Consider the following 16,928-nt stretch of genomic DNA (forward strand, 5'->3'; position numbering starts at 1 on the left):
GGGTTTAAAAGGAAAATAGACCTAAGGTCTATCTGGGCTGGACGACAATGGCATGAAATCAGCAAGAAAATAAGGAGAATTAAGGGCAAAATTAGAAAATTGCAAAATTTTCTTAATAAAGCTAGGACTAAAGTGGAATTATCTAGATTTCTCTTTATTTTTCTGCATTCTCATCAGAAAAACGCCATGGAAGAGTTCTATTAAGCTGGTTTTTCATATTTTTACTTCAATTAAGTTCAATTCTTGATTATTTCTAGAAATTTTTGTGTTTTTGTGACTTTTACAACTAGGTCCACTTGTTGAATTCATTAGTTTTTTATTCTATGAAAGAAATTGAAAGTTTCTATGCATATGTTCTGGAATTATATGATTATTTGGAATGGAATTAGAGCTTTAAATTGTTTATATTTTGATTTTATTGAAAGAATTGAATAGAAAGTGAATGTTTGGGACCTAATTGTAAAAGAGTTTGAAGTTAGAGTTTTATGTGGAAATTATGAATTTCAATAGTTATGAAATAACTTATAATGTTTAGGAAAAGTATTAATTGAGAAAATTATTGTAATTGAAGGGTTAATTGAGTAAGGACTGAATTGTATGAATTGTGAAATTTGGGGCAAAATAGAAATCAACATTTTGCACTAAAACAGTTTTGGACAGCAGCAGTAGTCTAACTTTGAAAAATCACAAAAAATTGTAGAAATGTAATTAGAGAATGAATAAAATATGAAATTAAAGCTTATTGAGTCTAGTTTCTTATAGAAGAAATGATGTAAGCAATGGAATTGTAAATCATGAGATATGATAAATTTTGTGAGACAAGGTCAGAATGATTTCGGGTTCCCCTGTTCTGACTTTGTAAAATCATAAAAAATTGGATAAAAATAATTATAGGCTTAAATTTATATGTTTAGAATCCTGAATGAGTCTATTTTCAAGAGAAACAAACGGAAACATCATTCGAATCCTGTACGAGGAGATAATTAATTTTTAGTGAAGAAGGGCTGGAACTGTCAGACAGCAGAACAGGGGAGACTTCAATGAATAAACTGTATTAATTGGCCAAACCAAAAATTATGAAAATTTTATGGTAAGAAGATATGTGAATCTAGTTTTAGGGAAAATTAGCCGATATTAATTTTGAGTTTTGTAGCTTCAGATATAAATAATTTAGTGACTATGACACGGGTGGATAGCTTGAATATTCACATAAGTAATTAGTGAAATTTATGGATAAGGTTACTTACAAGTGTGTTATTTATACCAAGGATGTGGATGGAGAGGAGGAGGAGGAAAAATATATGAATGACTCGTGTATAAATTGATCACATGCCCAATTATAATCGATAAGTGTTGAATTAGAAACGATATAATGTTTTATTTGGAATATTTATTATGAAAATTATGATTATCGCTATAATACAAAAATCGAACTTGTGAGTTTACATAACTAAATTTAGTGACCATTTGTTAATATTATTAAATTTCAATATTATTTTATGAATGGTGATTAATATTTATGTATGTTAATTGTTGAAAATAAGTAAATTATGTACAAAAGTTATCAAATTGAACTGAGAATTTCAGAGGAACGGAGCGCAGGAAATGAGTACAATCTTTCAGTGAAAAAGATGAATTGACGGTAAATTACCCAAGTAAACCGAGATTCAGCATTTGTTGCGAACTCTAGTGTTTGCTTTCCGTTTAGCTCTTATGAGCTTCCGTTAACTCATATGAGTTTCAGTCAACCCTTTTGGGGTTTCAGTTTAGCTCTGATGAGCTTCAGTTAGCCTTCGGGCTTCCGTTTAGCAGTTATGTGCTTCAGTTAGCCTTCGGGCTTCCGTTTAGCACTTATGTGCTTCAGCTAGACTTCGGGCTTCAGATCACGATGTACTCAAATCCGTAAGCCGTTCCTTGAATGGACAAGTTGGTAAGTCGTAAATGTAACGTGTGGAAAAAGAAATGTAAGTAATGTTATCATTATTATTATTGAGCTCAATTATGTGATTTTGTCATTCAGAGATTGTATTTGACAGGATATGTTAGTAAATTATGAGTATGTGAATCAAAGTGACAGAATTTAAACACCTAATGAGATTGAGCTCATGCACACAAATTTGTCATTTGAAATTGTAATTAACAGGAAGAAACAATGAATTGCATGCTTATCAATAGTTACACATAATTATCTGAAAAACAAAAAAATGACGGTTATTGATATATGGAAACGTGAGACATTGATATATGAATGTGGAATATGTTTGATAAATGTGTTCATTCTTAATTATGGAATTATGTACCTCATGTGTGCTATTTGCATAAAGATGATATTTCAAATACTTTGGTGAGTAAAGCTTAAATATGAAATAGTATGAAATCGAGACAAGTTGTTATGAAAATATATTTAAATTATCTGTAAGTGTTTTGTACTCCTCGGTAATACCTCGTACTCTATTCCGGTGACGGATATGGGTAGGGGGTGTTACATTTGTTTTCTAGGTTTTGGGTAATGTACATTTAGGTTAATTTTCTCCATATTGTACTCTCGTTTTTTTACTCATTCAGTGAAAAGCTAAAACCTCTTTTGCTTGTTTTTTTTCTCTGCGGAGGAGTTTTTTATGTAAATATTTGTGTTTATTCTTCTCCACTTTTACTAATCTTATTATTTATACGGGTTGATTCCTAACATAGTTTAATAATGTGGGAACTAGAATTTTTAGGTTTTAAGTTTAATTCTTACCATGCTAATGAAGTTAGTTATTTGATTTAGTATTTATAATAATTGATTCTAATAATAACATTTGTTTTAAAAATAGAGTTCTTTCCTAAAAAAATAAAATTCTCACAATGCATGGATTTGAAATTAATACATTGTTGTTATTTTTTAATTTCATTTTTTATCAAATACATTCAAAACTTGTTCACGTAATGTACTATTTGGCATTCAAGTTTGGTTTTAAGGTTCAATTTGATACTTTGAGTTTGAGTTGTCCCAATTTAGTACAACGAGATTATATAATACAATGAATATTTGACACGTATGTTTAATAAAAAAAGTACTTAATTGGGATAAAAAAAAACTTAACTACTAAAACAGGATAAAAAAATTTCAAGTATCAAATTGAGAAATTTCAGTACCAACATGAACATTGAAACTAAACTCAAGTACCAAATTAAAATAAAAGAAAACTTCAAATACTAAATTGAACGTTAAAACTAAACTTAAATACCAAAGAGTATATTAACCCAAAGCAAATGTGTTAGTTTACAATTTGCGAAATTAAATCCCAACTTTTTCTTTTTGGGTTTTAGTGAACACTATTATTTATGATAATAACATTCTATTAATGAATAATAATCTTAAAACCTTATCCAAACAAAGGAGCATGAAAAATTTAATCTCCAAATAGGGATGGTTGGATTTTTTGGATTTTTCCAATCGATTCAATTCTTTGTTTTTTTTTTTTAGATTTTTAGATTTATTTTTGATAAAAAAACAAATTTTCTTTTATGATTTTTAGATCTTATTTGGTAAAGTTTTAAAATCTTTTTCATAAATATTTCAAAAAAAAGTTTTCATAATATTTCAAAAAAAATGTTTTCAAGTAAATAAAAAATAATTAATAGAACTCAACCCGGTTTGAAGTATCTGCACTTTTTTAACTTGCATTTCATAAACCATCATAACACCTCGGTTCAAGTCAATTTTTGAGTTTTCTTGCTCTAACCCTTTTCCAAATTCGACTTGATTTCTATAGTTTTTTTGTTTAGATTCTATTCTGAATTCGATTTATGTAAAATTCTAATACTAAAATCCGACCCAAAAAAATTATACAATTTAATTTGCTCGAAAATTTATTATATTATTTTATTTTATTTTTACAAGATTAAATGAAATACATATTATAAAATTTCATAAAATATAAAAAATAGTTAAAATGTTATAAAGTCTTATATAAATTTTAATTAAAATATATAAAATAGTTATAAAATTTAAAAAAAAAACTTTGAAAACTTTGTTAGAAAGAGACGATATAGATTTAATTTAAACTCAGGCCCCAAATTTTTTATTTGGCAATCCATTCCACCCCAAACTCGACATTGAAAAATAAATGACACTTTCAAGTCGGATTGGGTTAAAATTTAGTTGAGTTGGAGTTGCCATGGCTCCCATGGAAAGAGAAGGGAAGAATAATCAATGGTTGAGTGGGGATGAAGAGTGAGATTTCTTGATGAAGGGTCAAAAAAGCCAATGTCCTTAGAAATCAGAATCTTATCCAACTTTAGTTATGTGCGTAGGCTTAAATTTGTCTTAAAAGCTTCCTTTTTTTATTTTCACAAGTCACAAAATGAAGCATAAATTAGTCATTCCACCACAAAGACCCAACATTGAAGTCTTTGGCATGGAAACAAGATAAAAGATTTTTACTTGAATTTTCAAGGCATAGTCCAATTGTATAACATAAATCTATATTTCTATACTACAATTATTTTGGAGGTAGTAAGCCTGGACCTTTAAAAGGGTTGATTCAGATACTTTCTAAGTTTTTTTTTTAAATTATTTTGTGATATATGGTTATATAAATATTTACATGTTAACAGTTTGTAGATCTTAACACATTCATATTGTTTTCATTACATGTAATGTTTTAATTATTTTTTTCAATTCAAGTTGTGTTCTAATTTCTCTTATATTTTTTCATAATAATTTAATTCAGAGAATAATTTAATTATACCCGGAGCGAATTATAATTAGAGTAAAATCAAAGGATAAGTAATGGGGTTTGGTTGGTCGGTGCACATTTGTTCATCAAAGAGAATCTGAGCAGCCCAGGCAAGTTGTAAATAAAAAAAGGGAGGGGTTTATTTGATCAAAAAGACTCGTGAACCAAGCAATTAAAAGTTGCAACCTCCAACAACAATTTTAATTATCTACTTGCTCAAATCTAAACACTAAATCACGGCGATTTCAATTAAAAGTTAGCAAATAAACAATGGGGATTTTGCAGGGTCTGTGAGAGAGCAATGTAAATCTGATGTCCTGACCTCACCTGTTGAATAATGTAACAGAGAGCAATGGAGACAAACTTATCATTCTACTTAAAAGTTAATTGGGTGAGAAAGATGGTGCTTTTTAATTGCACGTGTGGGTCTGGTCTGGTCAGGTAAAAAAAACCAAGTGTTTGGTAGCTGATTATTATAAAGAAGGTTAATAAGGGATTAATTAATGTGTGGTTTATTAATAAATTATTGGAAGATGGGGAGGTTGGGAAAGTAGGTGTACTTGTATATTATGCTGGCATAGGATACCCTGAGTTTGTCTTTATGGTAGAAACCAAGCGAAGCCAGAAGTGAGAAGAGTCGCAGTATTAAAGTAAAATATTCAATTTTGGGGGAGTGAATAATGCTTAAGAAGGGAGGAGGTGATGGCATATCAAATGCAGAAAGTGACTGACTTCAATAGTACCAACACAATGGGTAAGAAAATGGTGTGGCCTGAGGCTGCCTTGGTTGGCTATTGGCTCAATGTGTGGGGGCATCCCCTACTGTATGATTCTCCTGCTCTGCTCCCACCACTTGGGTCTTTGGGGGATGGAAGACACTTGGAAGACACGAGAGTGAAAGACCAAAGACTTTTGATTCGTGAGTCTTATGAATAATAAAAAAGTTGATAAAGAATAAACGTGATAATTTTGTTTAGCATATTTCAAATTTCGGCTAGCCCGTGAACGCTGGCGACTTCCTTTCTACTTCTGCCGTTCCATGGTTTTCACATGGTTTCTTCACGGTATGTGTTGGATCGAAGGATATAAAGTTCGCCTTCAAATTTCAAACGTAAATGCTTCTTACGTGGAATAATGCAGCAGTGATGAGGACTAAGATAAGGCCACCAGACTTCAGCGGTGCCCAGCAATGCTTTGATGATCATCCCTAACTAAGTTAGCAATGGTGGAAATGGATTATAAAAAAGGCACATATCAAACCATTAATCAATCACCAGATGTGTCATATCCTCCGCAGTGTGGTCCAAAGCAGGTGGCAGGCAAAATTAGGAGGAACCCAACCCAAGACATTTCAGCCTAAGTTATCAACAAAAATATATAGAATGAACACTCAACCACCATTTGGATCGATAAATGCTACCATTAAAGCTCCTCTGCATTTCAAGAAATGAATATCCAGGTATTGCTGTGAGCAAAACACCAAACAATTTAATCATAGGAGTGTAAAACCTTGGGCGGGTTAACCCACAATTTAAATCGAACAATTCTGCCCGTAATTTTTAGGGAAAATAATAAGTATTCCGTACAAATACAAGTGCTAAGTCATATTTGTAACTTGGAAGAGCTGGTTAGCCTCTTTTGGTTCTTTATTCTTCTTTCTTCCAAGGTTGAGGGTGGTAAAACTAAAAAAAAGAATGAAGACGTTCCAACAAAGTCCCAGTTTATGGAAGTACAGCTCTTACTTCTTTCCTATCTGCTCCAAATGACTGCAGTTAAAAGCATAAATAAAATCCTGTTAGAATCGTCACAAAACAGAACGAACAGTTGCCATAGTTCTAACTGTACGAGGGAACGTCAAATTACTTATATATGTATAAACAGAATATGCATATCGGGTTTGTCAATGTCATTTAGTCCAGTGAAGTTTTCTCATCTATAGGGACTATTAATAGATGTCCTAAAGTCAATCAGCTTGGCTAAGCATATTCAATAAATAAAAACCTATCACTTTTACTTTATCTTCATGTTAGTGACATACATGATTGACAATCATGTATTAATAATGTAAGATCAAGCGGGCAAGTGCAAGCTAGAATATTCCAATAAATTATGCGCTCATGTCCTCCCGTATATTCACTACTACGATTTTGATGGTAGACCTGATTAATGGAATGTGTTTTAATCAAGTTAAAACTCCCCTAAGTGGACGGACAAGGTAGTTCATGAATGATGTGATTTTTAACCAGCTTAGAACTCTTCATCACTTGACTCACCTCATCATCCAGAGTATTAATTCGAACACTCAACCTTCAAGTAGGATTGCCACATTCAATGCCTTGAACAATAGAGCATTTTACTCTTAAGATGTGTTTGATAAATCATTGAAAATGAAAATTAACATTTAATTTTTTAATTATTTTCAACAAAAAGTGTAAAATATGATAAGTAGATAGTACTTATCACTTAATATGAAAAATATCAAGTTGATTTTGTTTTTCAAAATTTTATTTTTAAAATAAAATATTTCTTCATTTTATTAAAATATTTTTTATCTTTTAACTTTTATCCAAAACTATTCGAAATAAAATAAATAATACAATATCAGTAAGACTAAAATTATGAAATAAATTTTCAAAAATCATGATTTACGATTATCAAACAAAAAATTTATATTCAGTATTTAATTTTGATTAATATATCAAATAGTTTTATAATATAAATTCAGTGCTTATAAAATTTAGTACTAAAAATTCAGTACTTAATTTTTCAGCATCCAGCTGAGTTGGACATAATCTCCCGAAGATCTAGTTGCACTCAAACCAACTCAGACTTCGGACATATTCAAAGCAAGCTTGAGAACAAAAATATTTGTCAAAACTCACGCACACACCATGATTGCCAACCTCTTTCATGATTTCTCAATTTCTTTGAGAACACTCCCCAAAAAGTTTTCAAGTGAGTCACATTAAAAGAAATAAGAGAGTTTTCCCTAGCCTTCTGAATTTGATTGAACTAGCCTGCTGGCACTAGTGAATCCCCCCATCCATTAAAAAGGCTCCACCAATTGTTTGTGTGGACCATTACAGGCAACACTTTTGGTTTGCTCATAAGCTTGGAGAAAACTCAAGATGACTAATGTCTGATAGGATTCATGCAGGGATCGGTATCCTTAAGATTACAATATCTTAAGTAGGTTGGGACATTGTTTTCACATGATTGAAATTTTGTATGATGATGGCCACACATATATCTCAACCTAAAGTAAGAAGATTTAAGCAACTCCTATGTATTTACCTTTAACTACTTCTATTTAATGGAAGCTCATCAACATTAGATAAATTATTGTTTATAATATTTTGATATTTGAACATGAGGCCAAAACCCAATTCCCTTTCAGACACAAGTACACAAAGAACATTAATACCTTGATTAAGCAACAAAAGTATCTTAATTTTTAAGTCATGGTTCCTACCTATGATATTCAACTTTATTGCCAAACCACCAAGGATCATTGATGGATAGCTAAACAAACTTAATCATAGAAGTCAAAACTGAAAGGGATCAACATAACATTTTTCCTGCTGACATAGAAGCCTACTAGCTTTCATCAGGTAATTTCTTGCCCATTTTTCAAGGACAACTTGGTAAGAACGAAGAATGGGCTAACAAATAGATTAGTTTGGATTAACAAAATTTTCAAAATAGATACCTGATGAGGTGTTTCAGCAAATCTCTACGTTTGAAGGATAACAATCTTATCCGATAGCAATGTTATTTGATGGTGACATTTAACAAATAGGACAAGTAAGGTACATTTGCAAAGATGGTGACAAACAAAGAACATGCATTAGGTAAATATTTCATACCTCAACACCCAAACCTTTTGCGTACACATTTGTGAAGAGCTCAGAAGATTCAGGCAGTGGATTTTCCTGGAATCAAAAAAAGAGAGGAACAAAACCCAATGTCATATATGCTGACAACTAGACAAAATTTCTAAATAATAATATAATTAAAAAATAAATACAGATAAACTTCAGTACAATCATTTAAAATGAGAATCACAAAATTAAAAGGAAGTCAGCAAAAAATGTACTACCTTAGCTTGAGCAATTGCGTCATCTACCTCTTTTCTTATTTCCTTCTCAATGTCCTGACAAATTTTTTCCAAATACTTTCATATATCTATCACCATAGATAAGTCTAACGATATTTCCATGCTGATAGCTTCATAAATGAACTTAGTTAAAAATACCTTCAACTCTTTCTCAGTAGCTAGGTCATGAGACAATATCAGCTTCCTAATTCTTTCAACTGGATCACGCTCCTAGAAACATCACATCTAGAATGTCAGTTTTGGATTAACTTTGATTAAAATACAACATGAAATATCTAACATCTAACAAATGAATCCCTGAAAAGGCAACGTGATTGAAAATCAACCTGTCTAACACCAGTAATCTCATCACGGGTTCGATAGGTGCTTCCAGGATCAGACATGGAATGACCGTGATACCTATAAGTGTCCATTTCAAGAATCTGCATATAGGCACAACAAACTAACATAATTTATTATGCAATAAAATATAGAAAATGGTATGAGGTTTCGCAAAGGCAATAGCACCGTATAAATATTTCTTATCAACTAATTAGATAAATTGCAAATCTAAATCCTTCCTTCAAACCCAACCCAATTATCATGACTTATAAAGACCACGAAATTAGGATTCATATATAATTAGGCACTTGTAGAATGACGTTTCCACAACTTTGAACTCATGTCATAATATATATGTCATAGTAATATATTATGATGATAATTATGATGACATATAAGACACAAAAGCACAGGCATATAAAATTGTGTTTTCACTCAAGCAAGCATTTATTTTTGTACCTCGCACTTGAAGCAATATGAGGATTCTCACACATAGACTGCACTTTCGCTTTATATGTGGCAATGAAAAGTGAAAAAGAATACAGCTTTTGCCTCCTATTACTATTATCTAGGCCATTAGATTGTCACCGTAAACATCTTTTCATCAAATATAAGCAAAAAAGCAAACTTATCAGCTACCCAGTGATTACCATATATCTTTAGGGCATGATCAGCACAACTATCAATACCAAGCAACTGATATTGGAGATTCACGAATCCCTTAAAGCTTTTGTAACATAAATAGATGCTCATCGTTTCTATAAAAGTTAGGAAGTTATGATTACCCTGGACTACAAATTTTCAGAAGATTTCTGAAGCATCTTTAAAGCCATGAAAATTTCTCAACTTTTTTTTTTGTGTTTTTTTTTTGGGGAGGGGGAGGGGTGTTGGAGAGAGAGGGGAAGGAAAACATTTCTCAAGCAAATGGTTCCAATGTTATTCTGGAAAAGCTCTATCCTTTCCAGTGCGTCTGAAGCACTATTCATTTAGAACCAGATATAATCAAAATGAGGGTAAAAAGTAGATGATTCTTCGAAATTTCAAGGCCACAGTTGAGATCAGTAAGTTAAAGGAGTTTTAGAATTTTACTCCAAGCCTATATAGGTGGGATTTGTACACTGCTAAAATAGAAAGCTTATACTTTTGTACGTCTAAAGATAAAAATTTAAGTGGATAATATGCTTCTAGGTTGGAGAGCCTAGCTCCATATAAAATTCAAGACTCAAAGCTTTGCTGAGCTTCATTTTTATGCTTGAGCTCTGCTCGCAAAAGTTACTTGAGCAGCTAGAGGTCAGCTTGATAGCCTCAACTACGCTTAGTGATTTTCCTTTACTTAGAACTTCAGCTAATATATGAATCCAAGATTTTCAAAATTAAAATCTGAAACTATGAACCTAAGTAAAGCTATGAATAGACAGCTCACAACACAAAAGATGAAAAAGAATTATTAATATAATACAGAAAAAAAGGAATTCAACAATGGCCTAAAATGAATAATTCCCCAAAGATCCACATCAACTAATAATGCAGCAGCAACAATATAAATAAATATATAATCAATTATTTTAAGCTAACAGTAAAATTATATAGCACATAATGAATGAAAGAATAAATCAAAATGAAAATTAAAAATGAAAAACAGAGCTGTATTTATGCAACTTGAATTGCAGTAATATCACAATGCAGCAATAGATTCAAGAAAGTGAAAGATTTGATAGCCATATATTCAAGAAAGGAAAAGATTACATAGGAAACAAAATTGTCATACTTTGGATTTGAGAAGAAAGTTCTTATACGTGCCCAACTGCAAGGTACAGGGCTTGAATCCCACATAGGAAAGCAAGGGGTTTCTTTGTGGGGTTTACATGGATCTAGGCTTTCCAACCTCAACAGCTAGCTTTCGAGGTGTGGTTCTCCAAAGGTCCATATCAATGCCAGCCATCATGTCTCTTAGTTGCAATCATGTAGGACAAGTGGTGATGTCAGTATTGCTATGTTCGCACGAGACTAGATAGTTTAAAGCCATACTGCATAATGTGTGTGGTGATGACGGTATTGTAGTGCTCGCCGAAAGCTAGAAAAAATAACTAGCATAAAGCCAACCCATGGCTCAAATTGTGACGTTGATATTGCAATGTTCACTCAAAGCTAGATTAAGCCGAAGCAAAGCTAACCCCCACGGGCACTAGGACTATGAAGCATGGTGAACTGATATGCGTCCAATTGCAAGGTAAGGGACTTGGATCCCACATAGGAAAGCATGAGATTTCCTTTAGGGGTTTATATGGACCTAGACTCTCTAACCTCAACAGCTAGCTTTTAGGGTGTGGGGTTTATATGAACCTTTGAAGAACCACACCCCAAAAGCTAACTAATGAGGTTGGAGAGCCTAGGTCCATATAAATCTCATAAGGAAATCCCATAATTTCCCAAGTGGGTTCCAAGTCTCATTCCTTGCAATTGGGCACATATGCAATTAAGAAAGATCCATAGGAGAACTCAATTTTGGAGTTTGAAAGAGGCAATAAATGCAGAGAATAATCATTAGAATTGTATTTTTTGAAAGATTGTCTCTTTTACTTGGAGAGTTGGGCTTTATGTATATAGGTTGGTAACATTGTAAATACCAAAACTTAACTAAGTATTTTTGTAATTCACTTAGATATATATATAATATGTTAAAGAAACGAAAGGCTTGAGTAAGTTTTACAATATTCTCAATCAGGTACTAAATGGCTTAAACTCAGCTACGAATAAAATTATGCACAAAGTCAAGTCAACAGCCAACTCGCTTACACCTCTAATGTAGAGCCAAAAAGTTTTAACAGCTACAAAATAAAAAACATTCCAACTTCCTAATACAACTTATCAGCTTCAAAAGAGACTTCTGGTAATGATTCGACCATTAAGAGAAATGAAATAACAAATAATATATCACCTAATCCACTTTTCAAATCTCACCAAGTATATTCTAATTTGTAGCCAAAAATGATCATATTCTTCAATAGTTCAATTGCCATTTCATCTAATATTTCACCAAGTCACTTATTTAAATATCTAAATAACAAAACAAATAGAAAGTTGCTTGTTTCACTTTACCTTATGCTATCCAAATTACTACATATATATACACAAACACACACATATAAGCTTCATCTCCTTGTCAGCTCCCCTCTAAAGAATCCAAACATGCTAATATTGTTAAAATGGGACAGAATCAAACTGCTAGAAAAACAGCAGCAAAACACTCAGGCCCATCCCAAAGGTAACAAGTGTTTTGCATAGTCTAGTCCATTATATGCAGATCTCCTGTATTTTAGTACTTCTGCAATCTAGTCTCAAGGAGTGACCTTCCAATCTTAAGGCTTTGGATGCAATACAACCCTTATTATAGCATAATATATCAAAATAAAATATCACACTGCAAAATTTTAGATCTATGTCTTCAGTACCACAAGCATAAAACAGTTTGAAACAAGCACAATATTCCAACAAAGTGTTGTATCCTGTTGCTTGGTGCTCAAATGTTGTAAATCAAATATTGATTAATCAGAAAAAGTTCAAAATGAAGCACGTATCTCTCATAGTGTAGAAGAGAAACAATAACATATTCTATGAGTCTACTAACTGTAGAGGTGACTAGTAGAATTAGCTTATAAGGTTAAGCATGTAATTATGGAGTTTGTTCAAGCATGATCAATCATGTAGCAGGGGATTTGATCTCTAACAGCTTTAGGCATAAGGAAGATAACACAATTTACACAAACAAACACTAAAATGAGTGATGAAGAAAACCAAAGTTTTCTCAAGTTGATGTGGTAGATTCACACCTTTAAATAAAGAAGTATTAGTATGTGGAAAATGGCCAGAAAATGAGCACAATAAAAGATTATTAAAAAGAAAAAAATGAAAAACAGGTAATAGCTGGATGAATAAACTTACAATTGGTCCATTCTTCAAAGCATGTTCTTTGGCAAACGTGCAAGCTTGCTTCACAGCAAGAGCATCCATTCCATCCACCTAGAAGATATGAAACACATAACAAATAGAATTGAAGTTAAAAAGTATATCAATGTCTACCGTCTGGAGAAAAGGAATTTTAAGCATGCATTATCCTAAGACATGTTTTGTCAGAAAAAAAAAATTATTCTTCTTAAGCTGAACAGAAAGGTTGTTGCTTTTAAAGTTCTGCTAGAAGGCATTCTTTTTGCATCAATGCCTTACATCTTAGAAGAAAACAACCTTAAATATTAAGAACCGATAGTATAAGCAGGAAAAATCCCTTGAGATTCTGCTTTTCTGAAACTTCATTCAAACTTTTAGCTTCTAATATAAAAGGATAAGAGAACAAAACAACAATATAAAACCAGCAGAAGAAGCATCTCACATGGCACAAAATCACAACTATCACAGTTTTTTACCATCCACTATCACTCTTACGACATCTACGGTCGTAGTCACTTCGACATCACATACATCTAAATCCTCATTTACTTAATAATCATAATAACAATACTAAAGAACCAACAAATTACAACCACTATTTATCTCTCAGCCAACCAAGTCTCACCTTCAAACCAGGAGCATAATCCCCACGTTTGTAGTAAGCAGGACTCTTTGCGGCTCTCCATTCAGCCGTCCCCATACCATCTGTTACATCAAATAAATAAAGTCCACAAAAATTTAATAGACCAATAAAATTTCATTCCAATTCAAATTGCTCACAATGATTATTCTCGCAGACCAAAATTGCAGGCAGATCCCAAAGTGCAGAGATGTTCAAAGCCTCAAACAACTGCCCTTGATTAGCAGCCCCATCACCATATAAAGCAAAGGTGACCGCTTCGTCTTTAGAATACTTTTGGGCAAACGCCAAGCCACATCCTAAAGGAACCTGGGCTCCGACAATCCCGTGACCGCCATAGAAATTTGAATCCTTCTTGTAAAAATGCATCGAACCTCCTTTGCCCCTAGAACATCCAGCCTGGCGTCCCATCAGCTCGGCGAAAACTTCCAGCAGGGTCCCACCGCGAGCGACGAACGTGCAGTGGTCACGATAGGCGGTTATGATACAGTCCTTTTTAGTTATGGAAGCTTCCATGCCGACGGCGACAGCTTCTTGACCGTCGTACAAGTGGCAGAAACCGCGGATGAGCTTGGCCTTGTAGAGTGAATCGGCAGCGATCTCCATCCGACGCATCAGCGCCATGTCCCGGAAGAAGGTGAGGAGCTCCTTGGCATTGGTCTGGACGGAGCGTGAGGGGGTGTCGCACTGGTGAGAGGTGAAAGGAACGGAGGTCTCCACAGTTATGGGAGTGGTATCGGTGGAGATCGGGCGTCGGAGGGAGATGGCAGAGCAGAGGGGTTTCAGAAGATCAGCGGAGCGTGAAGAAGAAGAAGAAGAGGCGAGCCGCGATAGAGCCATGCCCACCGTCGTATTAAGAGATGGCGGTTGATCGGATCTAAAGAGAGAGCGAAGGAAAAAGGAAAGCGAATAAGAGAGTTTGGTATATTTGGTGGAGAGGAATTAAATATTGATTGTTGTAGCGGGGGAGATTTTCAACTCTTCACTGCTTCTAAAGAATTATTTTTAAACATTATTCCATATCCCATTTTAATCGTAATATAATAATCCTTAAATATATCTAATAAGTCAATTAAGTAGCTTTTAATGTAGAGCATCTTTCTATATCTCTCGAAAATTTTATTTTTATTAATAATTTTTATTCTTAAATTGAATTCTAACCAATCAAATTTTTCGATAATTTATAATAATCTCTTTTTTTATTAAATTTAAAAATGTAAATTAGAAGAGATAAATAATAAAATAAGAATAAAATAAGATAATAAAGAAAGCACATTTATTGTATTTCTAGTTATGTAAATGATGGAATTAAAGATTATTGAACAAGGAAAAGTTAAGCATGCAAAAGTAGATATAAATACTTTGACGGTAACCTCTGATGCTGTTGATTGGCCAGCAAAAGGAAAAAACCAAGCAAACCTTAGATGATGTTGACTTGTAGTTGCCATTTATTTTGGTAAAGGAATTGGTGCGGCACTGCACACGGGGTTGGTGGCTTGGCGGCCTGCTTAATACTTTATTCTTATTACCTAACACTCTGAATAGACTGCCTATTTCATTATCCGCTGCCTAAATTAGACAACATATTTCTTATTCTAACTCAATCAATTTAAGGAATAACAATTAATACTAATTTTTATACATAATTGGAATTAATGACTAATTAATTATTTATTGTTATAAATATCTTATTAAGTAGATGTTTATTATGATCAAGGTAAAGTTTTGATATATTTTAAATTCTAATAATTATTAAAATTAGATCTCTACTTCTTTTATACTTCTTATGCCTATAAATAGAGATTATGATGAAGTATTGTAATTATCCATTTGATTAATAAAGTATATTCTCTATTGCTTTCATATTTTCTTTGTTCTTTATTCTCTCTATCTTTCTTTATTTTATAACACGTTATCAGCACGATGATTCTCTATTTTTTCAAAATATTTCGAAGTCGTCCCACAAATCAAATTCTTTTTCACCTTAAACTTCCACCCTTACAACTTCATCTTCAGGATGTTGAAAGATTCAATCTCAGAATAGATACTCGTGATAATAGTCAAGATGATGACAATGATGTTAAAGATTTTCAGATGTATTTTACTATATTTTATTTATTATATCATGTTTATTATAATTGGAGAATAATCATGACAACATGAATGGATAGATTCTGATTTAAAATCCACGCATGTTTACGATGGTGATTATGGAATAAAAAATCAATAGAGGTTGTCCTACTAAATTTGTTACATTCCCTAAAGTGAATGCAAACATAAAGAAAATAAAAGATATAATTAAGGACCACTAAAAGTAGGAACATAGTAATAAATAAGAGAACAATAAGAGTTCTCAAGATAGCTCTTGAAAGGATAAAGAATTTATGTTATCAATGTAATACGAAATATTATTGGCCACATATGTGGCGTATGCCCAAATATTTTGTTTCTGTTAATATTCTTTGAGGAATGATATGAAAATGTAGTAATGAATTCTATCATTACAGATAGAAAATATTTATATTATTTGGTACTGAAACAAACAAATATTATTTCAATATTTGATGGTACAAAATTAGTTGAAAGCTTCAGAAGAGCTAATATATCAATATCTAAAAAGCATAAACTTTGTGATGGTTATTGAATTACTTTTAAAATATATTTGTAATGAATCTCATATTAAAATTGTGAATGAGGAAAATATTATATTTCATATAAAAAAAAGAGATTGAGTTATTAATTTATATTTATTTGATAATATTTGTGATCTTTTTTTCTCATCATCCCCATTAAAGGGTTGAAAGCAAAATATTTGACTGTGAAAGATTTATTTATGAACAATATATGATAATGCTATCTAAAACTTATTATGGTTGGATGCACCTAAAGTTGCAAGTTTTTTTAAAAAACTGATAGTATAACTCTACAGTATTCAGAATATGTTCTCAATTAAAATTATGTGGTAAAATATCACTGATGCGAACTTGCAAGAGAGAAAACTTATGTATGAAAAGTCATTGGTTCTGTACCTGTTCTACACCTGGAAAATAAAATCTACTCTCAAAGTTTTATATTAATAAATTTTTGGGCATTTGAAGATTTTGACATATTCCCTAAAGCGAATACTGCATATAATTATTTGGAAATTATATTTGTTGACTTAGTGGCATTATAGACTTCA

General features: G+C 32.2%; 1 protein-coding gene across 1 annotated transcript; it reads right to left on the reverse strand.

The window, feature by feature from the left end:
* Positions 1-6,138: 6,138 nt before the first annotated feature.
* LOC107886628 (pyruvate dehydrogenase E1 component subunit alpha, mitochondrial) lies at positions 6,139-15,071 on the reverse strand. Its single transcript, XM_016810651.2, has 8 exons — positions 13,888-15,071; positions 13,733-13,812; positions 13,105-13,182; positions 9,168-9,263; positions 8,980-9,051; positions 8,824-8,877; positions 8,591-8,656; positions 6,139-6,490 (listed from the first exon to the last, which is right to left on the reverse strand). The coding sequence occupies exons 1-8, from the start codon at positions 14,585-14,587 to the stop codon at positions 6,446-6,448; spliced, it is 1,191 nt and encodes a 396-aa protein (XP_016666140.2). The 5' UTR covers positions 14,588-15,071; the 3' UTR covers positions 6,139-6,445.
* Positions 15,072-16,928: the final 1,857 nt, after the last annotated feature.

The sequence above is a fragment of the Gossypium hirsutum genome, chromosome A03, assembly GCF_007990345.1.
Source record: "Gossypium hirsutum isolate 1008001.06 chromosome A03, Gossypium_hirsutum_v2.1, whole genome shotgun sequence".
Taxonomy (NCBI): domain Eukaryota; kingdom Viridiplantae; phylum Streptophyta; class Magnoliopsida; order Malvales; family Malvaceae; genus Gossypium; species Gossypium hirsutum.

Coding starts and splice junctions, on each gene's coding strand:
- LOC107886628 (XM_016810651.2), bottom strand. CDS start 14,587: ATGGCTCTATCGCGGCTCGCCTCTTCTTCTTCTTCTTCACGCTCCGCT. Junction 13,813..13,887: donor GGTCTGCGAGAATAATCATT/GTGAGCAATTTG, acceptor TTGATGTAACAG/ATGGTATGGGGACGGCTGAA. Junction 9,052..9,167: donor AGATTACTGGTGTTAGACAG/GTTGATTTTCAA, acceptor TGATGTTTCTAG/GAGCGTGATCCAGTTGAAAG.